This window comes from Bidens hawaiensis, unplaced genomic scaffold, assembly GCF_021521415.1.
Source record: "Bidens hawaiensis isolate Kalapana, Puna unplaced genomic scaffold, B.hawaiensis_p1.1 tig00001032_1, whole genome shotgun sequence".
NCBI classification, from domain to species: Eukaryota; Viridiplantae; Streptophyta; class Magnoliopsida; order Asterales; family Asteraceae; genus Bidens; species Bidens hawaiensis.
Window position 1 is genome coordinate 1,365,800 of NW_027491060.1, and position 26,747 is coordinate 1,392,546.

The 26,747-nt window shown below is 35.9% G+C and overlaps 3 protein-coding genes and 1 non-coding gene across 4 annotated transcripts; 3 read left to right on the top strand and 1 right to left on the bottom strand.

The window, feature by feature from the left end:
- Positions 1 to 972: 972 nt before the first annotated feature.
- On the top strand, positions 973 to 3,817 carry LOC143554606 (G-type lectin S-receptor-like serine/threonine-protein kinase At1g34300). The gene has a single exon (XM_077044324.1). It carries the CDS (start codon positions 1,108 to 1,110, stop codon positions 3,610 to 3,612), a length of 2,505 nt encoding a protein of 834 aa, XP_076900439.1. The 5' UTR covers positions 973 to 1,107; the 3' UTR covers positions 3,613 to 3,817.
- A 424-nt stretch (positions 3,818 to 4,241) lies between these two features.
- TRNAR-ACG (transfer RNA arginine (anticodon ACG)) lies at positions 4,242 to 4,314 on the top strand. The gene has a single exon. It is a non-coding gene; the product is annotated as a tRNA-Arg (tRNA).
- A 1,107-nt stretch (positions 4,315 to 5,421) lies between these two features.
- Positions 5,422 to 10,573, top strand: LOC143554613 (chlorophyllide a oxygenase, chloroplastic-like). Its single transcript, XM_077044336.1, has 9 exons — positions 5,422 to 5,599; positions 6,668 to 6,913; positions 7,289 to 7,393; positions 7,487 to 7,756; positions 8,419 to 8,566; positions 8,681 to 8,865; positions 8,972 to 9,084; positions 9,282 to 9,576; positions 10,119 to 10,573. Exons 1-9 carry the CDS (start codon positions 5,510 to 5,512, stop codon positions 10,287 to 10,289), a joined length of 1,623 nt encoding a protein of 540 aa, XP_076900451.1. The 5' UTR covers positions 5,422 to 5,509; the 3' UTR covers positions 10,290 to 10,573.
- Positions 10,574 to 11,473: 900 nt separating this feature from the next.
- Positions 11,474 to 18,413, bottom strand: LOC143554623 (protein PSK SIMULATOR 1-like). Its single transcript, XM_077044346.1, has 12 exons — positions 17,708 to 18,413; positions 16,254 to 16,567; positions 16,080 to 16,172; positions 15,882 to 15,972; positions 15,072 to 15,165; positions 14,891 to 14,988; positions 14,644 to 14,713; positions 14,463 to 14,557; positions 14,200 to 14,316; positions 13,290 to 13,366; positions 12,647 to 12,691; positions 11,474 to 12,180 (listed from the first exon to the last, which is right to left on the bottom strand). The coding sequence occupies exons 1-12, from the start codon at positions 18,068 to 18,070 to the stop codon at positions 11,664 to 11,666; spliced, it is 1,974 nt and encodes a 657-aa protein (XP_076900461.1). The 5' UTR covers positions 18,071 to 18,413; the 3' UTR covers positions 11,474 to 11,663.
- Positions 18,414 to 26,747: the final 8,334 nt, after the last annotated feature.

Consider the following 26,747-nt stretch of genomic DNA (forward strand, 5'->3'; position numbering starts at 1 on the left):
CTGTACTCCCAACGAGCGAATAGAACGTCTCCCTAACCTTTGTCCAAAAGACCTTGCTCTTTTGGTAGTCCGCTGCAAAATGCATAAATAAATTTGTAAGTCATTTAACTTTTTTATTTAACTTTTTTATTAAAAATCATTTTTAAAAACGTTAAAACAATTACCGCAACGCCGATCCTCAGAAATGACTATCCAAGCCCGACACAGGGCTTCCTTCTCATCCGATGACCACGGAGTGGTTTTCCGTTTCGTCCTTCCAGTCGAAGCCGAACCCGACCCGTCCGTTGCAACTTGTTTTTTCCGGTGGACGCGTCTTCTTTGTCCCACAGCTTCACCTTCTGGTTCTTGTGTCTCCGGAACAACAAAGTTAGGAGACGGTTGTATGTTGGATGGTTGAAAGTCGGATGATTGTTGCGACCCCGAATAAAACATCGGTTGGTCCGGTGCCGACCATAAATCGTCGTAACTGTAATCTGAATCTAGGTTTGGGTACCAATTTCCAGCCATGTTTTTAAAAAAAGGTTTGGAAGATGGGGTGATTTTGGGTTTTTTTTGAGGTTGTGGTAAGTATTTTATGTGATTTTGGGTGTGGTATGTGATATTGGGTTGATATTGGTTTATATAGAGAAAATTTTTTTTTTTTTTAATAAACTTAAAGAGCCAACGGCTCTATTTCTAAGCCCCAACGGTCATGCACGCATTCCCAAGCCCACTTTACGCCCATTTTCAACCGTGACTGGCCTTGCGCCCGCCTTGGTCTGCGTGCTCGCGCCCCTTTCGCGCCCCTCTCGCGCCTTGGTGGTGTGGTGCTCGCGCCCCGGGGCGCGAGCGGATGGGCTCACGCGCCCCCTCTCGCGCTCCACACCCCTCAGCCTAACAAATGTTAACATAATTATCAATTAATTAATTAATTAATTAATTATATAAAATAAAGAGATTATAATAGTCAAGGGATAACATCATGTAATAATATTCTAGCCATCCTTTGACTAATCTCCATTACCAAGTCAAAGTCTTCTTTCCCACCGTCAATCAACTCAACTCTTGATCACCCACCTGTGCTCATTCAACCAAACCATCTCAAATGCTCACCACCAAACCCTAACAATGATCACCTTCCTCATCCTCCTCATCTCCACCATCACCACCACCTCCGCCGCCGACATCCGGCCAGGCCAATCACTCTCCGCCACCAACCCCACCGCCACCTGGACCTCCCCCAACACCACCTTCTCCTTCGGCTTCATCCCAAACCCCACCTCCCCAACCACCTTCCTCGCCGCCGTCACCTTCAACGGCATCCCACTCTGGACTGCCGGCGTCGCCGCCGACTCCACCGCCACCATCACCTTCCTCCCCGACGGCAACCTCCGGTTAGTCAACGGCTCCACCAACACCGTCGTCTGGGAATCCAACACCGCCGGCCGCGGCATCACCACCGCTAGCCTCACCGATTCCGGTAACCTCGTTCTCCGAAACGACACCGTTTCAATATGGACCTCATTCGATAACCCTACCGATACTATACTCCCGGGTCAAAACTTTACTACCAGTAACGTCTTACGCTCCGGGTTATACTCGCTCCGGTTAATCGAATCCGGTAATTTAACTCTTAGATGGAATGATTCAATTGTGTATTGGACGTTAGGGTTAAACTCGTCATTTGACGCTAACTTAACTTCCCCAAGCTTAGGGCTTCAACCTATAGGCATATTATCACTTTCAGATCCAATGCTTTCATCTTCTGTTATTATGGCTTACAGTAGCGATTACGCCGAAGGCTCGAATGATATTTTCCGGTTCACCAAACTAGACAACGACGGTAATTTAAGAATTTATAGTTCCTCGGCCGGTAACACCGCTAACCAGAATGTTAGATGGGCTGCTGTGAGTGATCAATGTCAGGTGTTTGGGTACTGTGGTAATTTGGGTATTTGTAGTTACAACGGGTCCGATCCGATATGCGGGTGTCCGTCTCAGAATTTTGATTTTATTGACCCGATGGATAGACGGAGAGGCTGTCGGAGGAAGGTGGAGATTGAAAATTGCCCCGGGAGTTCGACGATGTTGGAGATTGATAACGCGAGGTTCTTGACGTACCCGCCCGAGTTGTCTTCGCAGGTGTTCTTTATTGGGATTTCCGCGTGTCGGTTGAACTGTCTTGTGAGTGGTTCGTGTATTGCGTCGACTTCGTTGTCGGATGGGACGGGGTTGTGTTATTTAAAAGTTCCGAGCTTTGTGAGTGGGTACCAGTCGCCTGCGCTCCCGAGCACCTCGTTTCTTAAAGTGTGTGGGCCTGTGACGCCGAACGCGGTTAGCGATTCGGATACAAGCACGCGGTGGAAGCTTAGACCGTGGGTCGTGGTGGTGGTGGTGGTCGGTACTCTTATTGGTCTGGTGGCTGCCGAACTCGGGTTATGGTATTGGTGCTGTAGAAACAGCCCGAAACTCGGGGTGTTATCGGCTCAATACGCGTTACTCGAGTATGCATCCGGTGCACCGGTCCAGTTTTCATACAAGGACCTTCAACGGGCCACGAAAGGGTTCAAGGAGAAGCTTGGAGCCGGTGGGTTCGGTGCGGTTTACAAAGGGGTGTTAGCCAACCGAACTATGGTTGCGGTTAAACAACTCGAGGGGATCGAGCAAGGCGAGAAACAGTTTCGTATGGAAGTTGCGACGATTAGCAGCACACATCATTTAAACCTCGTGAGACTCATCGGGTTTTGCTCTGAAGGTCGTCATAGGTTATTGGTATACGAGTACATGAAAAACAATTCTCTTGATACGTTTTTGTTTGCGTCGGATGAACCGTTGCAATCGGGTAAGTTGTTAAATTGGGAGACTCGGTTTAATATCGCGCTCGGAACGGCTCGGGGGATAACGTACCTTCACGAAGAGTGCCGGGATTGTATCGTGCATTGCGATATAAAGCCCGAGAATATTCTTCTAGATGAGAATTATAACGCGAAGGTGTCCGATTTCGGGCTAGCTAAGTTGGTGAACCCAAAAGACCATCGGTACCGCACGTTAACAAGTGTGAGAGGGACTCGCGGGTATTTGGCTCCTGAATGGCTTGCGAACCTCCCGATAACGTCTAAATCGGATGTTTATAGTTATGGGATGGTTTTGTTGGAGCTCGTGTGTGGGAGACGGAACTTTGAGGTCTCAGAACAAACGAACCGGAAAAAGTTTTCGGTTTGGGCGTACGAGGAAGTGGATAAGGGAAATGTCGAGGCGATAATCGACACAAAGCTTATTAACCATGAACAAGTCGATATGGACCAGGTTCGGCGAGTTATTGAAGTGAGCTTTTGGTGTATCCAAGAACAACCGTCACATAGACCGATGATGGGGAAGGTGGTTCAGATGTTGGAGGGTGTGGCGGAGGTTGGGAAGGCGCCGGCTCCTAAGGCGGGGGCCGGGCCTGCCTTAGAAGGGTCGGTGGCAGGGACCAGTGTGAACATGAGTAGTAGTGTGTCTACCTTTGCACCGTCGGCTGTGCAACCGTCGTCTTCATCGTCTATTCAGACAACAAAAGGGTCGTCGTCGTTTGCTTTGGGGATGAATATTGAGAAGGTGTCGTCATCGTTGTTGCATTCGGATACGATGTGAGTTTGACACGGTTCGGTTTGTTTGGGGATCAAAAGTTTATAACTAATTTACATATTTATGAACTGGTATATGAAGATGTGTAAGTAGAAATGTTATTGTTGTATGTGGAAATGGATGCTCAACCATGTAACATATTGATGGGTTGAGTTGTATTAGGAATGAATACCAATGTTGTTTGAAAAAGAATGATTATGTTTTGGGTCTTAAGAATCTATAATTGAGTTTGTATAAATAAAACCATCTAAAGCATTAAATTCTTCAAATTCCAGTATTTCAAAGTAGCACATCAAACACATTAATGTTGAGTTGACGTCATGTGTATTATTATTTACTTAACATAACCATAATTATAGAATGGAATAGCATAAAATTTTAAATGTTGGAGAGTTATTATTTGAAACAATTGTTGTTAGTTGTTACTGCTACTGATGTCTTTTGTTATGTATGCATGGTTATAACTTATAAGTTTATCTGTTTATGGATTTAAAATAGAATAAACGTACGGCAACCTGCAACTTTTGGCTCCATCCAATAACATAAAAAGTTACACGGTACATCAAACAAGTAACGTAAGTTTTGTCTGGTTCAGTAATCCGTTGTAACTGTCTGATCGCCATTGTTAACAAATTGACTCTGTGGCCCAATGGATAAGGCGCTGGTCTACGAAACCAGAGATTCTGGGTTCGATCCCCAGCAGAGTCGGCTTTGGTTTTTGTTTTTTTCATTAATTACATTTTCTAATTCTGAGGATGAGAATCTTTCTTTTATTTCTTAAGATTTATTCTCCTACAACTTTTAATATTTTGTTAAGAAGAATTGACGCATTTAAATGTATGTGACGATGATTTTGTACCTATTAATTAGGTGCGTAAATAAGCTAAGATTCTGTGAGATTCTACTATGTGATAACTAAAAGCTTGAAACAAGAAGGGCTTAGACGTGCTCGAGCTAAATTATAGCTCAGTTTTTAGAACATGCTCAAGTCTAAGCTGCCAGGGCCGTCTATGGGGTATGGCGGGGTAGTCGACGTCCACAGGCCCGACACCCCGCTAGGCCCGATTTTTTTTTTTAAATTATATTTACTTTTATGAAAAAATATATGTATATTCAATATTTCAACATAATTACATGACCGCTAGCTCGTTCTAATGGTAATGGGTATGACATCTAACTAAAAGGTTGTGAGTTCTAATCTTACTTTAGATATTTTTAAGCTTATTTTTATACACAAATTTTTTACACAACTCAAATCATAATGAAGTAAGCCAATTTGGAATTAAATTGTTTAAACAAAAAAAAATATTCCTTTTACTAAAAAAAAATTTCGCCTTTGGCCCGATTTTTTTTTCACATTCTCGGAGCCGGGCCTATAAGCTGCACATACCAAGTTTAATTAGTTTCACTGGTTTAAAGAAAACTGTTAATTGTATATGCATAATAGCTTGTATTTAACATTAAAAGTATATGAGTATTTAATACATATAATTCTTATATATTAAAGTATAACAAAATCAAAAAAATAATAATATTTTTGTTAACTTTTATAGAATAAACTATTATTTTTGTCACTTCATTTGCGATCCTCAACCAATGATTATTGCTTTGCTAAAGTCGGATTATGTTTAGCAATGAAAATAAAAAAAGAATTATGATAATTTGAAAGTGAAGAACTAGTTATAAAAAAGTAGAAATAAATGAAGATAGGGAAGAAATCAGGAAATCCGAGGTGGCAAGATATAATGGCCAGAACCCAATGTTTGATTACGAATACATGTTGTGGTAATAAGTAGCCTCACGCCAGCCACATATCTTCAATTGAATAAACCTCCTCCGCTACAAAACTCATTAATTAATTCTTTCTTTCTCTAAAATTGTCATTATTCTTTCCTCGTTCGCCATGACCGCCATTGCCATTGCCACTGCCACTGCTACAGCTCTATCTCTACCAATTTCCTTCACTAGATCGTCTAAATTCACCAACAGAAAGGTACCGAATCGGTTATCCTTGTTTATTTTATACATAAGAGTTTGTTAGAGATTCAGTTGTAAGTTAGTTGATAAAACTGAAGCGTTAATCCTGATTAAAATAAATTTACCGATAGAAAGTCACCGAATCGGTTATTTTTGTTTAAGTTGTTATGATTCTAAGTTAGTAGGTGAAATTTAAGTGTTAATCATAATCATGACTAGTTTAACTTCGAGCCAGATCAATTTTTCATCTACAGCTTTTATTAGTGGACGAAATGTTAGTTAAGATGCTATAAGATAAGTTAGTGACGGAATCGATTATGTTTGTTTTATTGGATATATATGATGATTTTGCTAGAGATTCAGTTCTAGGTTAGTCGGTTAGTCCATTAAATTGGAGCGTTAATCCTTATGATCTGAATTCACCGATAGAAAGGTTCCGAATAGATTATGTTTGTTTCTGTTGGAGATACGGTGATTTTGCTAGATATTGAATAGTCTTTGTTTTTTTTTTACGATTGTAAGTTAGTAGGTAAAATTTGAGCGTTAATCATAATCATGACTAGTTTAACTTAAAGTCGTATCAAGTTTTTCATGCATGTGATGTGAATGTCTGATGATTTTGATTAGAATTTTTATTAGTGGATGAAATGTTTAAGATGAGGTGTGAGAAGTTAGTGACTGAGAATGGGAAGCAAGTTAGGTTTTGTTAAATAATACGCTTTGACACTAGCATTTTACAGTTTTAAAGTGCAAATTTGACTTGGTTTTTGCTGCAATGGTAAATCTAAGCTAAATAGTTATCGAGTTATAGTAGAGAAGGAAACATGAGTGAGTGTGTTTGTATTCCTCATATACAACTTACAAGATAGAAGTTGTACTCAAATATCATGGTACAAACTTGACATGGAATTTATAACAAGTTGCAGTAATGATTCATCAGCTAATTAGTTCATGTGCATATCTGTATGCTGCTTCATTAATGACAAACCACTTGTGACTTAGACAGATTATAGTTTCAATAATCACTTATTGGTTAAGCATAGTTATCTTATTAATGTTTTTTTATTGGATGACTTGGACATAGGGCGTTAGTGGAGGGTTCGTGGTGTTTGCCATATCAGCTAGTAGCGGGGAGGGAGGTGGACTCGTGGACAAGAAAAATCCGTGGAGCACTCTATTTAATGTGGAAGAGCCTAGGTTTAAAGTTTCACAAAGTAAAGGAAAGTTTTTGGATGTAAATGAAGCATTTGAAGTAGCTAGATATGATATACAATATTGTGATTGGCGAGCAAGGCAAGATCTTCTTACAATCATGCTCCTACATGAAAAGGTAACAAAAAAATTTAACTTCCATAGTCCATGCACGACACGCACATTAATTTTCCATATTTATGAGTTGGGAAATCAAAATTAATTACATGTTTATGTTATAAACGAATGAGACACGTGTTCATGTTCCCTTGTTTAAGTAAATGAACAAATTTTTTTGTTTATGTTCGTTCATATATTAAATAAACGAGAAAGAACTTACCAGTTACCGCTGACCGGTTCATGAACTGTTCATTCGTTTACAGAGTTACAGGCCTAGGTTTGCCCCCAGTACACCTTCCCCATACCATACCAATAGCTCTGATTAAACCGGGTATGTTTGATTGAATGTTTTTGTTTAGTTAAATTGAGCTAGTTTATCTTAAACCAATTTCAGGTTGTTGATGTTTTAAACCCTTTGGCCCGTGATTACAAATCGATTGGAACCTTGAAGAAGGATCTAGCAGAGTTACAAGAAGAGCTAGCAGAAGCACACAAACAGGTTAGGAAACAGTAAACACATTGAGGTGATTTTAAGTGAGATTTGATAATAGAAAGCTATGTGATATTAATTTTAAATCCACTTGAATGCCAGATGCACATATCAGAAGCAAGGGTTGGTGCAGCTTTAGATAAGCTAGCTCACATGGAAACCGTAGTCAATGATAGACTTTTACAAGACCGAAACACAACAGCAACCGAGATCACAACTTCGTCTCCTCCCAGTACTTCTAAAGAAACCGTTGAAAGAAAAACACAAAGGAAAGGCCTCAACGTGTCTGGTCCCGTGCAACCTTACCATCCTCGTTTGAAGAACTTTTGGTACCCTATTGCTTTCTCAAGAGACCTCAAGGAAGACACGTTGGTAAGCCATTATATTCCTATTTTGTACTTCATCAGACATAACTATTAAGTTCATAAGTTTATTTTACATTATATGTAATGCAATCTAAACATAAAACAAACATGAGAATATGAGATCACCAAAAGTCAGAACTATATATAGGGGTGTGCATGGGTTGCTTTGGTTCAATTTGGACTCAAACCGAACAATAAATAGAAATTTCGGTTTTTGAGTTTTTTGAAAAGCGCTCGGTTTCGGTTTTGCCATACGGGCTTCACATTTTTGTGCTGAGAAAAAAATTAACCACAAAAAAGGAATTTGGGTGTAAATGTTTTGTTAATTAATAACTAATTTATTATTATGCATTTGGGCCAAAATATTTGGGCTACACTATTTAAATTAATTTTTTATAACTTACTTCAAATTCAAAATAGAAAAAGAAAATCCAAAAGTTGGTTCGATTTTAATTACTACCGAAACTGAATCGAAAGTTCGGATTTTACGAAAACATAAACCTCGTCAGTTTTAGTTTGGCTTCGATTATTTTGGTTCGGTTTTTTTCAGTTTCATGCGAAACCCTGACTATGTATTTCTTTTTCCTATCTTTCCACATTGTATGTTACACAATTCTCATTCATATTTTATTTTATTAATTAATTTATTTATTTATTTTGACAATGCAGATTCCAATTGACTGCTTTGAAGAACCTTGGGTGATATTTCGTGGGAAGGATGGGAAACCCGGATGTATAAGGAACACATGCGCACATAGAGCATGCCCACTCGACCTGGGCTCTGTAAACGAGGGGCGCGTACAGTGTCCCTACCATGGTAATATCGTAATTGACTAGCCTTTTGTTATTAATGTCAATGATGAAAAACTATCTATCATATATGAAGATGTTGTATCACATTTAAACTTTATTTCCAAACTTTGATTTCCAGGGTGGGAATACTCTACAGATGGGAAATGTGAAAAAATGCCTTCAACGAAATTTGTTAATGTGAAGATAAAATCACTTCCGTGCTTTGAACAGGAGGGAATGATATGGATTTGGCCAGGAAACGAGCCTCCTTCAGCTACAATTCCTTCACTAGAACCACCTAAGGGATTCCAAATACATGCAGAGGTATTTTACAGGCGCTTTTACAGTTCAAGTTTGAAAATATTTAGGTTTCTTTGTTATAATGTTCATGTTATTCTATGAACTAAAATAAGATTCATGTGGACGATAGATTGTCATGGAACTACCAGTGGAGCATGGACTACTGTTAGACAACTTGCTGGATCTCGCTCATGCACCTTTCACTCACACTTCCACATTTGCAAAGGGATGGAGTGTTCCAAGGTTTACTTCAATTCTACTTAAAAAGTTACATTATCAATGTATATAAAAATAAGTATAAGTGTATGTAAATATAATATTTGAGAAGTTACTTATGTTAAACAAGCCGAGATATGGAATTTTTAAATATAATATTCGAAAAGTTGGTGTTAGCATCTATAATTTTAGATGATGACTAATGTTTACATTGTTTATTGCAGCTTGGTTAAGTTTTTGACCCCTTCATCAGGTTTGGAAGGATACTGGGATCCATATCCAATAGATATGGAATTTAGACCGCCTTGTATGGTATTGTCAACCATTGGCATTTCAAAACCGGGTAAATTGGAGGGTCAAAGCACGAAGCAGTGTTCAACACATCTTCACCAACTACATGTCTGCTTACCTTCATCAAGAAACAAAACGAGACTATTATACAGAATGTCACTTGATTTTGCTCCCGTCTTGCAATACGTTCCGTTTATGCACATTCTGTGGAGGCATTTTGCAGAAAAGGTAACATTATAAGTTATTATTACAGTATGATCCGTCTAGATATTGATAATAATCAAATTCTTTGAATGAAATGATTTATTGGCATACTTTTTTGGTATAAATCTCAAACTGGCATACTTTTTTCGGTCGGTTGCAATAGCTTGTGAACATCCTAGCTGTAAAATAGTTTATATATATCAATGTGTAATAAATAAAAAATTTCCAAAAACAAACGAGCCAGATCGACGAGCCACGGGCTGGCTAGAGCTTTTGATGAGCCGAGCTTGAGCTCAACCTTTCAGCTGGTTAAGATAAACGAGCTGACCCCGATTCCACCCGGGCTCGGCTCGTTTACGACCCTAGACGTGTTCCCATTTATAAATTTATTATAGGTTAATAACACCATGATGAAACATTAATTTTAAGAATATAAAAGCACAGAAAAAAGGTGAAAATAGGTTATATTTTAGTGCAAGTATGATTTCTTGTTTGAGTAACTTGCGGTTAAAAATAAACCTAAACCGACCAGATCATAGTTAATCATGTCAAAATTTTGGTGGCAGGTATTAAACGAGGATCTACGGCTTGTACTTGGGCAACAAGATAGGATGATCAACGGTGAAAATGTGTGGAATATGCCGGTATCTTACGATAAGCTTGGGGTAAGATACCGGTTATGGAGAACCGCGGTCGAAGAAGGAGCTACAAAACTACCCTTCAGTAAATATAATTAAATACAAACTAATTTTTGGATTCATGACTTTATTCAGGTTAGTTTTTGCAAATCAAATGTCAATTAATTTGAGAGAAAACACGACCCAAATCAATGTACAGAGGTTTTTTTAGCACATTCACCAGTAATCGATTGATGCCCACGGGGCCCATGGCTGTGACGATTTGTGTATAAACGTCTTCCGATCCTGTAGTTATAAATAAAATATAAGATGTGAGTTTAGTCTAGTTTTCGTGAGTGACCGGAGTTGTACATTAATGTGATCATTTTACACGCGTTATTTAATATCTTGATACAAGTGCATTATCAAATTACCACCACTACACGGACTTGGCCCGTTTGACTCGTTAAACCCGACTGACGTGTTTATAAAGGCGTTAAAACTCAACACTGGCTGCAATGAATTCGATTTCTGTTGTGGACTGAGCAACTTTTGAGGCATTTTGAACAAGCGAGCATTTAACATTGGACATTAAAACTGAGACCATTTTAAAGAAATTGAACATCGATCACTTGCTGGTAAAATCTAGTGAATAAAAATAATACTGTGGTAATACAAAATAAATAAATTTGATGTCACTATATTTTTTTATAAAGAGAATATTAAATAAAAGTAGTTTCACTTGTTAGATTAACAGATTAAACTATTGTGAGAACTTATTTTATAAACAAAATCGGGCTTCTTTTAATTGGTTAAAATTCTATAATAAAACTATTTAGTAAATTTTCATGCGAATTTGGTTTAAATATATTATTTATAAAACCGATGGGCGCAACCATAAATAGAAATTGGGTTCATTCATAATACTAGTGGTATGCATTCTATATACGATGTGAAAAAGAATGTCGGTCGAACCTAGCACCACCTAATCGAGGTCCGGATGATATAGTAAAGTAATGGACTTGGGGTGATAAAACTTCTCTTGTTGTGAAGCAAGTTTGTGGAGTTGAGGTTTGCGAATACAAACCTGCAATAGACTTGCATCACACATGCATATATACATATATTATATATATACAATTATAATATTTTTTTAATAGTGTTTGTAATGGTTTTTTTAAGGAAAAATGGGTGTATTTAAGAAAAATTTATATGTTATGGTCTTTATGTGGTGGTAAACATAACCGTTCTTAAGTGTGTATCTCACTTAAAAATGCCAAAAGATCAACCAAAAAGCACTGATATATTCATGAAATAACCAAAAACAAAAGAAAAACATTCATAACTTTGCAATTATGACACAAACTGCAGCTTTCTGTACATAAGACTCTCATGTGCAAAATGCAAACTCCTAAAAAAAAAAAAAAAACTATCCAACCAACATAAACTCGTTTCAACACGGCCCATTCGTTTTAACATCAACACGGAAACCCTTCACAAGCTAGAACTCTTAATATCATCCACTCGGTCTATAACATCCAACGCCTTGATCCTATCAATATCAAAGTTTATAATCGGAACAGACGACGGTCTCTTTATCGGAAACGGGTCCCGCTTAATTTCCTGTGTTGGTGAATGACTACTGCTCTTAGTCAACCTATGGTGCTTACTTAGCCGGCTTCTGGTATCAAATTCTTGACTTTTACTAATCCCGGGTGTCAACTTTCGTTTGCTTATGTCACGAAGCATCTCTCTGTCCTCGTTTGTGAGTGTGGGCAAGGGGGATTGGGCCCGGTTTGGTGAGATTTGAATTCCCTTACTTGGGGACCGAATAGGGGATTTAACGGGTGATCTCATCCCACCGTTAATAGCCCGTGATTGGCAGACGAGATGATGAAGCCAAATGATTAATTCAAGAATACATTCTTCAGTTTTTTCTTTATCTGCATGGTGGAGTGTCTCGATTCTCAGTGAGTCGACCAGGCAAGACGGGTTTCGGTTCGCCTCAGATCTACAAGGAGTAAACTAGCTGTTTAATTTCGACACGTTACTTACGAACAGGTTGAGTCAGGTGATGGTTTATCTATATAATATGTTAAATAAAAAATTTGAATGCCACCCAAATATGTTTTAAAAAATACAAAACTAACAATCTTTTAAAAATAAACGAACTTTCTTGACGAGCCACAAGCTGGCTCGAGCTTTTGAAGAGCCAAGCTCGAGGTAAACATTTCAGCTCGTTAAGATACCGGCTCGGCTCGGCTCGGCTTGTGAACAAGCCGAGCCCAAGCCCACCTTCGCTTTGCATGTTACCTCACCATATATGGCAGACTAATGATTTACAGAGAAAGTTGCCAAATTTTGGGGGGGAAATGTTTTCGGTCAACCGAATACGAACGGTATTACCAAACCCGACCAGCCCATTTATTGTGCTACCTCTAGAAAAACAAAAAAATAATAGTGGAAATATAACATACCCTGTATTTGCCCATTCTCCAACCCAGCCGAAACCATGATGAGCTCTGAATTGATCCGGTTTTTGTTTTGACATGGCACAAGATTAGCAGTTAATAAATAATAAAATATATGTGCGATAATAGAAGCTCAAATAGTTTGTCCTGTTTTTGAGCAGGTCCAAAAGTAAAGGGGGCGTTCGGATGTGTATCGTAATTGTATTTAATTGCAAAAAAGGTAAAAATTTTAACAAATCCCTACCTTTAAATTTCCCAAAAATTACTTTCAAAATGCACATCCCAACACACCAAATATGCTCATTTCCTAACCGTTTAGGGGGCGTTTGAATGTGTATTTAGACTGATTATAGTAAAAGTGCATGACTTTTGCCCACCTTCGCTTTGCACGTTTACAGCACTATATTATGACTTTTGAGTTGGTTTCAAATAAAAGTGCATGAAAAAAAATGATTATAATAATGGAATTCAAATTTAAGGGTGAAAATAATTTAAGTATTGTTATCTAAATAAGGTGGCTCCAAGAATACTGTAATAAAAAACACCCCACTTCATTTGTGAAACACTATGCATATAAGAATTAATTTACATAATGAGAGTAAGTTTCCAGAAAATAAAAAAATAGTGATAAGTGTGAGGAACTAATTACTTGGTTGTGTTTGTTGCAATTGGAACAAGCCATTGCAGGGTTTTATCCAACTCTGCTTTAATTTCAGGTATGGTAAGCTGCATAGACAAAATTCCAGAAAACCAAAACAATTTATTTTACACGTATAGAAATCCCAAAACACAGATAAGCCTTTATAAAGAAATGAATAACTGTTTGGAATGGTTAAAAACAAACTCCAGCGAGACGATTAGTACAACTTTGAATGTGAAATTAGTATTTGCTAATTCACAATAGGCCAATAGGGTAACTTTGTAGAATAGTAGCCAAGTTTTAAAATGTTACAATTAACTCACTCAAGTTTAATAAGTGTTCCAATTAACTCACTCAACTTTCATATTTTATTAAAATTATAGATTTTAAAATGTTCTTTTAGCATGTTTTTTTTGTTTCAATGAGGAAATCTTTTTATCTTCTTTTTCTTTATGTTGATGTGGAGTGGTGACATGGATTTTATTTTTTATTTCTATTTTTTAATATAATTAACGTTTTTTTTAAATAACTACATATATTGCAAATCCCGACTCGGACATCCTCTCTATGGCTTTCTTGACGCACAAAATATCTGACGAGGCTCGATTTGAAGATTTACTGACCCGATTTGGGCAATATTTGCATAAGTGACCTAATTGGAACACTTTTGAAACTTGGTTACTATTCTATCTATTACAACTTTCATGGTCTCAATTTCTTTCATCAAAAGTACTTAATAATCAACTTTAAAAATACATATATAATAACCATATACAAGAATATTTCCTTTTTCTATTTATACATATATACATATTGTTTAATAATGAAAATATATCTTTATTAACTTCAATAAGAACAATCATTACACAAGGAGTTTTGTCGTCTCGTGTGTATGATGTTACACTTAACATGAACGTACCTCTTCCTTCGGGTGAAATGAATGCAATCTAGACCGCATTGCTAACTTAATATTAGGTGGGAGACCTTGGTATAAAGAATCCCGAGTACTTGGAGGTACGGAACTTGAACGAGTGACCTAATGTGTAATCATTAAATACTTCATCAATCAAAGTTTTGAAAACACGCATTCAAAAAAAAATTAATATGACCATTATACCCTTGTCTCTCATATTCTAATCCAAGTATTTAAAACAAGGGTATACATGTCACAAAGAAACTCACAAGCGTATCAATCTGAGTAATAATATTAGCATAATGTAGAGCAAGACCAGCTGCTCCCAATTTCTGTCGGTTACTCTTTACCGGTGTTTGTGTATCTGAAAGATAATACATAATGTAAATAATAATATACTTCCACAAAAATAGGCAAAATTAAATATAAAAAGGTAGCTTTTACACATACCGGCAATTCCAAACGCATTATGAATCTCCATTTGTAAGTAATGAACAATGTCAACTAGCTGCTCCATCACCTTAAATAACAAATGAATATAAATACTGAAATATAGCTGCCTCTAATGTGATGCAGAAAAATAACGTAAAATAAATAATAATAATAATAATAATAATAATAATAATAATAATAATAATAACAACAACAATAATAATAATAAGCCTACTATAAAGGATAAAAACATGTAGTTTCTTACCTCTTCTAGAATCTTGGACCAAAGTGACTTCTTTTGTAAGCTTCTCACGTGCTTCCTTTGAGTTTTTAACTCTGCCTTCAAGAGAGCAAGACTGTCCCCTGTACATAATTGAAAGAAAACAAAAATGCATTAGAAAGATAGCATTAAATATTTACGAGTCAAAAGTTCAACGGTTGATTACCTCTTGGGGGAGCATTAGGGTTCTCCTCTTCTTGTTGCTTACGTTTAAAGTCTTGTTCAAATCTGTCTAACGCGTGCATCTCATGGTATAACTCCTGCATATACAACTCGTTACTTTCATTTTCAACACCATCATATTTTGCATTCCTCGCGTTGCCATTCAAAATCATGTTTGTGTTTATGTACACAGTGGCAAAGCTTGAGCGAGTTCGTCGGGGGGGGGGGGGGGGGGGGGGGGGGGCTGGCCTCAAATTTTCAGTATAAAACGGGTAAATTTACACTACGTATACACATTTTCGGACGAAAAAATGGTCAATTTACACTACCGCGCAAAAAAACAGGGAGGGCGGGGCCACCCCCGGCCCTAATGAAGCTTTGTCCCTGTATGTACATATGTATATGCGTGTAGGTATGTACATGAGTATACATATGTGTGCACATACATATATAACACAATACATAACTTGGGTGGTACATTCATTGTTTATTTGTTTCTTAAAATAACATTACACCTAGAACTGGTGACAGTATCTCATTGCAATTTTATTAGTGTTGCACAAAATATTTACAATATGAAATAAATGCCCTCTTCAAATTATCGTTTTAAAGTGTGCTTCGTATGTTTACATATTAGGGCCACCTTTATTAATGTCAGAAAACTATATTCGTATCTCAATGTCTCATACAACTTTTATTTTTTCCTTTCTTTTGGATAAATTTTAAAATTACTCGTTCAAAATTAAGTACTGTTATCCTTGATGTATGCGAATTAATTAGTATAGAAACATTATAAATATAAATGTATACTCACGCCGGTATACTGAACCAAATTCTTCAAATGCTCCATGATGGTTTCTGCTTCTTCTTTTAGTTGCTTCTGAGGAATTAGCTCTGATTCCAATCTAAACAATGCAACAAAGACATAAGCATCATGTTTAGATCAGGGTCGGGTGGGGGTGGGGGTGGGGTGTTAGACAATGGGTCTAAACAAATCTAAATTGAAACTTACTTTTCAAAATAACGATCCAAGTTGTGCCATTGAGGATCTTTGCAGCGATTTCCAAAACGAACCACTTCTCCCAAAAAGATTTTCAATTCTTCCCTATAAAATCATAAAATCAAGATCATTTATTAATATTTCAAAATTAATGATTTTATCATTAAATATTTTCATATTATTCACCTCTTATCAAATGCAGCAATTCTAAGAAGCTCATCCATATCTTTTGATATTAGCCGCTGCACACCTTCCGAAGGCAACACGATATCTTTTAAGTGCTTAATATTATCTTTTGAAAGGGCTTGCATAAGATTGGCACCCTTAACGATCGTGTTGGCAACTTCAAACGATAATATTGTTATTTTATTTCCCTTTGTTGCTACTCCCGAGACAAAACCGCTGTTGTGTAAACTTGTCATGCTGCTACCAAGTGTATCTAGCACTTCTACCGCCTTTCCAAGACCGGCGCTCCCCGCTTTACCCAAACGTTCTGAAACCTGCATTATTCAATTTATAAGATTTAGAGGTAGTAAAACAGAAGGATCGCAGGTCGGATAACGGGTCAAAATCGGTCAGGTTGTATCGGCGTCAACAATCTTTTTTTTAACGTTATAACTAACTAATGCATTGAATACGATTATAATAATAGTTTTCTTGTTTCCTAATAAAAGGATTTGGGAGGTTTGCATTTTCGCCACCTGTTTGACCCGATGAAGACGAAGCAAAAAAAACATAAATTGACCGAATTTAAAGTAAATAGGTTGAAATTTAAATAACGATAATGTAGTTATTACATATAACTAGGTATAGTGGTTTCTTTAAGATGCATGTTGTACTTGTGACACATGAATAGAAGTATAATAGGGTTTCTACATAGATCTAGGGGTGTTAAACGAATTGAAGCAATCTGAAACATTCACAAAGAGATCAAGTTAGTGTCGTATGATTCGTTTCTTGTTCTCTTTAGTTTTGAAATGTTCTAGCTTTAAATCAAATCTATGAAAAAATCATTATATTCAAATATAGTACCCATTAAGTACACATCATATTTCCTTCAACAACCCATTTTCACAATTACTAGTAGTGGTTTAAAAAAACCATCTTTGCTGGTTTATGTCGGCACGCTAATATGGCATGATCATAAAAAAGTTTCATGAAATTTCCGTTATTTCTTAGTTCCTGTATTGCAATGATTTCATAGTTCTTGTTTTGTCGGTGCTTATACATCACAGATACTAGCGTTTCTATTTATATTCATTCTTCCACGTGACAAAGATTGCATTCGGTCATTGAGACGTAATCTAAAGAATGTTAGCAACCGTATGATAACCGAGCTGACATCTTTAGTTGGTTGTAACTAAACGACATCTACGGCTTCGCTCTTTAGCCACACACGTGGCATCTAACCATAAGTGTTTTTATTTAATCTTGCTCCATTACTACATTGATACATTTTACACGTGACACACGTGCTCGATTAGTGTGTTATATATATGATCTTCAAGCTAAAGTTAACACATTTAACAATCCAAGTGGTTACTTATTTTCAAAATTGCAATTAAGGCACTTGTAACTTATGATCCAAATGTCATCAACATTATTACATTATTAATAAACAATGTATATGCACCACATACCTTAAACGCAGCCGAATTTGACTTTGTCGACCTCGATTTAGTCGAGGCAGCCCTAGCCAACCTCGGAATGCCATCATTATCATCCAACGCAAACGAACTCGCATTCATCTCCGGGAACGAAAACGGGTCCCTCAAATTATTCCTACTCCCATGACTATTACCACCCGTATTTTCCCCAACACCCGAAGAGGTACTTTCATCGAACACCTGGTTTGCGGCCGACGACGGCCCGGGTCGATTAACCACCGGCCCAGACCCATTACTTAATCCATTAACATGAGTCGGCAATCTTCCATTATCCAAATTACTATTATTATTATTATTATCATCCGTCGATGATCTCCGTGAACAAAGCCCACCCATATTTTTCTTGATCAATCAAAACCCTTCAAATTTAACCATAAAAAACCCCAAAAAAAACCCAAATTGGGTTGAAAAGCTACTTAATTGTTGATTTGGAAGGTGGGATTGAACGAAAGATGTGAAATTGAGGGTGAATTGAAGGTGAAATGAGTAATGAATGGCACGGTATTGTATATAGTTGGGAGTTGCGTATCAAACGGTGATTGAAATCATCATATTAATCGGTGAGTGACGCTACATTCGAGAGAAGAAAGCAGCCCAAATTACCAAAAGCCGGTATCAATTCAATTCATTTCAATACTTGTTCTTCTCCTTTGTTGTTCTTTGGTCAAACCCCTTACGCAATAAACACTTACTATTTTAAGTAAATGTTTTTTAGGAGCGTTTTAAAACTATCCTAATACCCGAGTGATTATACTGGTTTTGACTAGGGATGACACTGACATCCGAACCTAATGGGAAAGACGGCAATATCCAACCCATTAGGATTTGGGATTAATATTTAATTTTTTCGTGAGCTTGGGAAGGGTTTATGATTTGTAATATACCCGAATATCTGATATAATTGTTAATAGTATTGACCTATTTACCCGATTATATTCATAATGTACTCCACATATTTTTTTTATATTGTATACATAGTATATTCTAAATATATAATTTATCGAAACTTGTTTATGACAATTATTTTAAACATTTTATTTTTATAGTAATCATTGTTTGTAATAAATTAGTTATATTATATCAAAACACGATAGAAACCCGACGGGTTTTGGGCTGAGTATACCCAACGAGTATTTTGTAAAACCCGATAGGGAATCCGACGGGTAATTACCCAATTGTTTGGGACAAGTTTGATTCGGACTATAATAATCAGATATGAGTTTGGGAATACCTAAACCCGACCCATTTCCATCCCTAATTTTGATGCTCTAGATCTGACTCACACAAAAACACCATTAAAGATGAAACTCACCGCTATGAGAAAACTCTCATTGAGTTAGGTTTCGAGCATAAGACCTTAAGGATCCCAAGTCTTGCATGTCTTTTATGTCATTGAACCAGAAGACAGTTGCAATTTAAAGTAAATATTGAATTTTGATGATTTAAACACCCGGAGCACACACCCGTAATCATGTAAATGTTAGCTTTTGTTGTAATTAAAAAATATATATTTAGATATTACTCATTTATGATGTGATTTCTATTTAAAGAAAAATAGATATATTATTACTCGGCCGACCCCTGTGTCATGGCACTAGGTCCGCCTCGTTGATGAATTTATATTTGTTAATTTCAATCAAATTGTTTTAAATTTAAAATAATATTATTTAAGTCAACAATATACCATATAATTTACCAAAATTAACGAGAATCTTAATTTAAACATTAAATAGTGAAATTATGTTTTTATTTAACAACTATTTGGATCACTAACGGGTGAACCCTGGTTACCAAAGACCACCATGAGAATAAAACATACAATAAATAAGAAAATACTTTGACCCAACTTGTAACTCATGTGAGACTTAAATTTAAGATATTCTCCTTTTTAATTTTAGTCTATAGGTGCATCACCTCAACCACTTAGACAGTTGATCATTAAATAGCCAAATTAGGTGCAACATTAGCATTTAATTTTATTACCAATTTAGCTAATTAAAATAGGTAAATGGGTTTTAGGCGAGAACATAAGGATGGTTACTCACATGAAAATGACATGTGGTCGTATATCTACTTTTTTATTATATATATATATATATATATAGAGAGAGAGAGAGAGAGAGAGAGAGAGATCATTTCGGACCATAAAGATCCTTAAAGTTGTAAACTTATCTCATTTCAAGGATTCATCGTTTGAAGTTGCCGCACGATCAGATATAATGTTTATTGCAAGTTGGGTAAGTTCTTGTTAGTTATCACCTAGTTGTAGTTACCACGTTAACATAGTTATAACATAGTCAAGTTCACGCATAGTTTCGTTATCGCTTAGTCTCGGTTATCGCATAATGAAGTTCTCCACTATTTAGTTATCGCATTGTATAGTTGTCACGTAAGATAAATTCATGTATATAGTATAGATCACACATAATATTAGATCACACAATATATATGTTTGATGCGCATATTTAATTTCCGCCGCAACATTACCACTAAATTTACAATTTCCACATACACAGAATGTAAATTAAATAATTTTTAGTAGGTTACATTATTTTATGAAATGCAATAATAGAACGCTATAAGAAATTAACATTTGTTGTGAAACTAGCCTAATAGCCAAGTAATATGACAAAGAGATGTATGGAGAAAGGGAAAGATATTATTAATAAGGTGTCTCTTACAATAAGATACAATAGAGTATATATAGGAGAGAAAAAGTTGTAGAAGAAGCTAGTCTATTTTAGGTGTTGATAACCATAATAATAATATATATTCATAACACTCTCCCTTGGTTATCAACTTAATACGCTTGGAGATGCTGCCTCATTAAAAACCTTGCTAGGAAAACCTAGTGGGACAAAACCATAGTTAAGGGAAAAAGAGTGCAGCGCGTATTGTCTCCCCCTGATTTATATATCCGTTAAAAAAAAAACTAAATATGGATCTTCTGTGAAAGTTGCCCAAAACTTTTTTTAGTCAATCATTTACGTCTTCGTCTCTTGACATTCGAATCCTTAAGTTGAGTAATGTTGTATGAACTTCAGGTGAAAACTTCTATTACTTCATCTGATAGACACTATGATCCTGTTGTGTTTCTCTGCATAATTAAGACTAACCAAACTTGTTTGATGGGTTAGTAAAATATAAACACATATCTTTCATACCTGAAATATATGTTTTAACCCATTCTGATGTTTCCTAGCTGGACACATGCCGATAAAATAAATAAAGAAAATAATAATCATATATAACCAACAGTACGACATAATGCACATATGAATTTAATTATGGTACTTCCGAACCAATAATATTTCATATTCAGATAGAGAATGATATAGAGTCATTGTTAGACATCCTTTAACATGCTAAAAGGATTAAATTTGCCCATGGTAAAATGTCTCACCATTTTCTAGATGCACTTTGATGGATTTATAAACATATACTCGAACTATAAGTTGAACAATAATCACATTGTGTCAATGTCTTTCAAAAAGAATCATCTCTTTAAAAGCTCTTAAGTTTCTCTCGGTGATATGTACAATGAAATCATTGTAAACTGTGATTATAATGACCTTTTAAGAGTGACATATTGATAAAAGTATGACTGATGATATCTAACTTATCTCCCCCTTTATCAAAATATCTCTTGTTTGTGCCAAACTCAATTCGAATAATTGAGTCCATACGTAATATGCATAAATCCATGCATTCACCAATCCATCATAGACTTCTTGTCAACTTGACAAATTTTAGATACACATTCACTTTTTCGGGATTTTTGCTACATAAACTTGCTCATTAACACATAATTTTGTGTCACATATCAAAAATCCATTTTTGTACAATTTCTTTGTTTATTGAGATATTGTACTCATCATGTGCATTCTCTTCTATGTGTATGTTTATTGATGCACAAGAATTTCATCATTAATATGTATCAAGTAACGTTTCAAGTATCCAACAACCTTAGGAAACTCTTCAGGAGTTCCATTTATGTTCAACATATTCAATAATCGTAACGTTTTCAAACGTTTTCAAATATGACTCTATACACAACAATAATCATTATGTTCTCGAGAACTTACTTTACATTATTTGATAATTCAAATCCTTCATAGATTTTCTTGTAAACTTTCAGTATCAACTTAATAACAATATTTATTAGACGCGTATCAATTCTCTCTTTATATTACCAAACTGTTTTGTTATCGGAAAGTCATAGATTTCACCATTGGAGAATGTGTCTCCTCATAATTAATCATGGGTCGTTGCAAAATCCTTATGTCATCGATTTTGCCTTATATCACTTGATGAATTTTTTATAACTCATATACAAGACCCGTTCGTATCTAACATATTTTACAACTTTAGTTGTACGGAGTGCTGGTCCAACACTTTCCGCTATTTAGAGAATTAAACTCTGCTATGTTTACGTCTTTTCGCTTTGGCCAATCATTTTTATAGGCAGATTCAAAATCTTGATCCTCATCGTCATTTCAATCGCTAATTATATATATAAAAGAATAGTGACGTCGACTTTATTTCGATTCCATATATCTGTAACGATTCCGACGAAACCAGGTATACCCTAACCGGTAGACGTTAGTTACGTCGTATGTAATGTCGGGTACAAGAGTTACCATGGTAATTATACGAGAATACATAGTTCATTGTATTAATTGTACGTGAATATATAATTCACCGTATTGAATATGCGATCAAACGATCGATAGTTATGGAAACCCGAATGAATCGAGGGTTCAATTATAGACGAGATGTATGATATTTAGTGATGTTACGAAGTATTAAAGCTTCGGGATAAGTGGATTAAAGCACAGAAAAAGGATTTCGATTTAATAGTACGTCGGTACGTTAAACGAAACCTTTAATACCAAACCGAGCAAGAGACGATCGATCAAGCCGAAAAAGATGCGTAATAACTAATAATATGACGTTTTAAGTTAATAAATGTCATGGTTTAAGTTTTTAAATCGGTTTTATATAAATTTCATTTTTTAGCCGAAAAACAACCGTTTTGGCCTCGTTTTAAGCCGAATTAAACATTTAACCGAGAAACGAACTGAACCAGATTATCCACAACATTATCCGGATTACACAATCCAAATGAGTGGCCAAGGATGGACTTGTGGGTCCCACCCCACCCCCACATGGGTTCCGATCGGACTTAAGTCCATCATCCCACTTTTGTTTTCTTTTTTCTCATCATCTATTCAACAATCCTTCATCTCTCTCAACTTTGATATCCAAAAATCCGGAAATTGAGCAAGAAAACCGAGGTAATAATCGTGTTATATACGTGTTCATCTTCGTTTCTTGAGTTTGTTTGCAAGAAAATGAGGTTTCAAAGATAAAAACCGATTCTTGCGTGATCAAGTGATGTATACGGGTTATACAAAGGATCTTGGTCCAAGAAATGAGTTAAACGAATCAAAAACGAATTTTTACGGTTAAATCTTTGTTTTTAGTATCATAACCGTAACCATGAAAGAAATGGCTTGATCGTGAGTGTAACTTGCTTGGTATTGTGGTATGTTGTTTGTAGATTTTGTATTTAGGGGTAGACAAGGCGGAAAGATGAGTTGTAGCTTGTAGTGGCGGAAAACGAAAGGTATATTCGGTTATGTTCGGTTTTGGGAAATTTGGACAGATTGTTGGTCGTTTAGAGTTAGGTCATGAAATTTCACAGAGGTGTTAAACACATGAAAATATGAGTTCTGTGAATTTTTGGTAATTTTTGGATAAAGGATGAATATTTGGTGAATTTAATGCTCGGTTTTGGCCAAAAATGGTGAAAAATAGTTAAATATCATTAAAAATTCTGGAAAATTTCAGATAAGCTTTTCATATCATGTATAAGTCACACACAAAATTTGAGGTCCGTTGGAGAAGTCTAAGTAGGCTTTTCGGTTAAACGAGTTCTAGGGATTTCTAGCTCGGTTTTGGAAAAAGGGCATGTAAAAGAAGATTTTGGTTCTGGAAAAAATTACAGGGGATTATGTGGATGGTAGGGGACATCCAGGAAAAATTTGGGATTTTTCTAAGGTCGTTTGGTATTTACGACATATTTAGTGTTTAAATGGTGTTTAAAAATGGATAAATAAATTTTAAATATAAGAATTAATTCTGGAAATATTTTTATAAAATTCCCCACTATTAAAAAGTGATTTGTGCAAAATTTCAAGATCCGAGAGTAAACGGATAATTAATCGTGCTAATTATCAAACTTTTAAAGTTAAAACGCGTAAACCGGTGAAGTTCGCTTAAGCGAGCTGACTGGTGTGTAAAAACCTTAAAAATGGACTATTTCCATATAATTGAGTTAAACAAGTAAAAATGAATCATCCGAAAATAATTCGGATGATTTGGGTATTTTTAACCGATTTAACAGTTTCCGGTACGCCAAAGACGGAAACGGGTCCCGCGGCCAATCGGGACGTCTAAACCGAGCTATAATTTCACATTTTAAATTAAATTATCAGACAACCACTATTTTCGGGTCGTGTGTGACCAAACTCATTTTTGAAACATAAAACGGATATTCGTGCTAGGCACGCAAAACGAGAAAACGATTAATAGAAATTGTGACCATGGAACTCTAAACGACATCACAATCTGAGTCCGGAGAAGTATTTCTGGGTTAACATTGCCCCCGGAACAGGTACAGTACTGGGTTAACAGTGTCCCCAGATGTACCGATTGATAAGGTTAAAGTTTATATAAACAATAATTGTATAATAACGATCGTAGGGATCATATTACAGATTAGACGTGTTAATTGATAATGATTGTTGTTACCTGCTTGCATGTGCTAAGGTGAGTTTTCACGAGCCCCTTTTTACTGAAATGTTTAAATATTTTCCCGGGGCGGAAAGCATGTTTCTATCAAAATGATTAAGTACATGCTGAACGCATGGAAATGAATGTATTTATATAATGTTTATTGTACGGGAATCGTACGGTAATGTATTAAAATGGTAATTGTTTGAGTGTTAATATTGTAAGGCCCGAAACAGTGTTCTGGGTTAACAGTGTCCCCAGAGGTTATTAAATGTGTTTCTGGGGTAACAGAGTTCCCAGAGGTTATTGGAAGTATTCTGGGTTAACAGTGTCCCCAGAGGTTATTAAATGTGTTTCTGGGGTAACAGAGTTCCCAGAGGTTATTGGAAGTATTCTGGGTTAACAGTGTCCCCAGAGGTTATTAAATGTGTTTCTGGGGTAACAGAGTTCCCAGAGGTTATTGGAAGTGTTCTGGGTTAACAGTGTCCCCAGGGGTTATTTGATATGTTTCGGGGTTAATAGTGTTTTTCACTTGTGGGCTCAGTATAATTACATCGCTTATTTATGATTACCATAATGATTTGTTATGGTGTATTTAAATTAGTGAAACTCACCAACTATTCGTAGTTTACCCGTTTTCTCACATGCTTTTCAGGTACAACTAAGATAAAGTGATTGATTACGTGCTAAGTGCTTGATGTGTGTAAGGTTGCGTGCTGGACGTTAGGATACATTATAATGGATAGAATTATGAATCGTATTGTATGATGTGTGTATCACCTAGACGGTAATGAAAGATGAGATAATGTAATTTTGAAGTATATTAATGCATTTGGTTTTCTTTATAAACAATGTGGTTGATATCAGAGGTGTCTGTCGCATCCCGTTTACGTTTCCGCTGCGGTCACGGGGTGTTACATATCTTTGTAGACATGATACAATATAATTTATTGAGAGCTCTTTGTTTTCAGGTACCTAAGGTTCTTCAAGAACCATCATGTCTAATCTCTTTCATGAGACCTTTTATCGCACCTCGACTTGACCATCTTTATTATTTGCTCCAATTTTTGAGGAAATTATAACTTTGGAACCGATCAATCTATCACGCTACAAGCGTGCATTAGAATTATTATCAATTTGTGTTTGTCCATCCGGGACATTTATTAATTGGAGCATTAGCAGTTCGTATAGGTGTCTTAGCTAGACACTCTCTTTTGGTCAGTGAATCGTCTGGTAATTCATTCGTTAATCTTTATGCATGAATTACCCTTTGAACTTATAATTCATATAATTTAGTTTGAGGATCAATGATAATTCATTCCAACTAAATTTGTTTTCCAACTGCTTTAAATCTCCCCTAATGTTAGGAATGTTGATTCACTAAAGTGAAAACTAATGAGCCATAAGCAAATATCTTATTAATGGCTCTAAGTATTTAATCATATATAATATTTAATACCGATATATATTCCCAACTTCCTTTGTGTTCTCATCTTTGTGTCTTGTGGTGGAATAATTTCAGTATATAGCACATACGAAATATTAGATGAGAAATATTTGGTTACTGACAAAAAAACCAATTGCAATGGGGAGGAAGTATCATAACTTGTTGGCTTGATGTGAATTAGTTTAAAGATAGTAAAATCATATGTACTCAAATACAAACATGAACCTTTGCTCTCGTGATGATTGCCTTTGCAACGAATTATAGACGTTGAGTAATCGTCTTTAACAATACAATTTATGTAAGAACATAATTTGTTATGAAGTTCAACACTTATTCCAATAATCATTATTAACTTGGGAATCAAAATTCATTATTATAACCGGATGTAAATATACAAATATGGAATAATATGCTTGCAATCTTATTAGCTAAGCCATAGATCATGCAAACATGAAGTTGCGATCTTGATAACCATTTAGACGATGCATCGATTTTTAAAACACTAAATGGGATCATGTTAGGACATGTGTATCCATTTCTCATTCCATAACATTTAGGGATTCACACCCTTCTTTAGTTGGTAAATAAATAATTCCCCTTGAGAGCAATATTGCATGTATTATTACGAGGAAAAATCTTTTGGTTCTTCAATAAATTTCATATCATTGGCCCGGTGTGGTGTAATCGGTCATGCCATTAGATAATCAGGATCTATAAACTTCAGGTTTATGATCGAGTATGTATTATGCTTCATCAATACAGTTACAT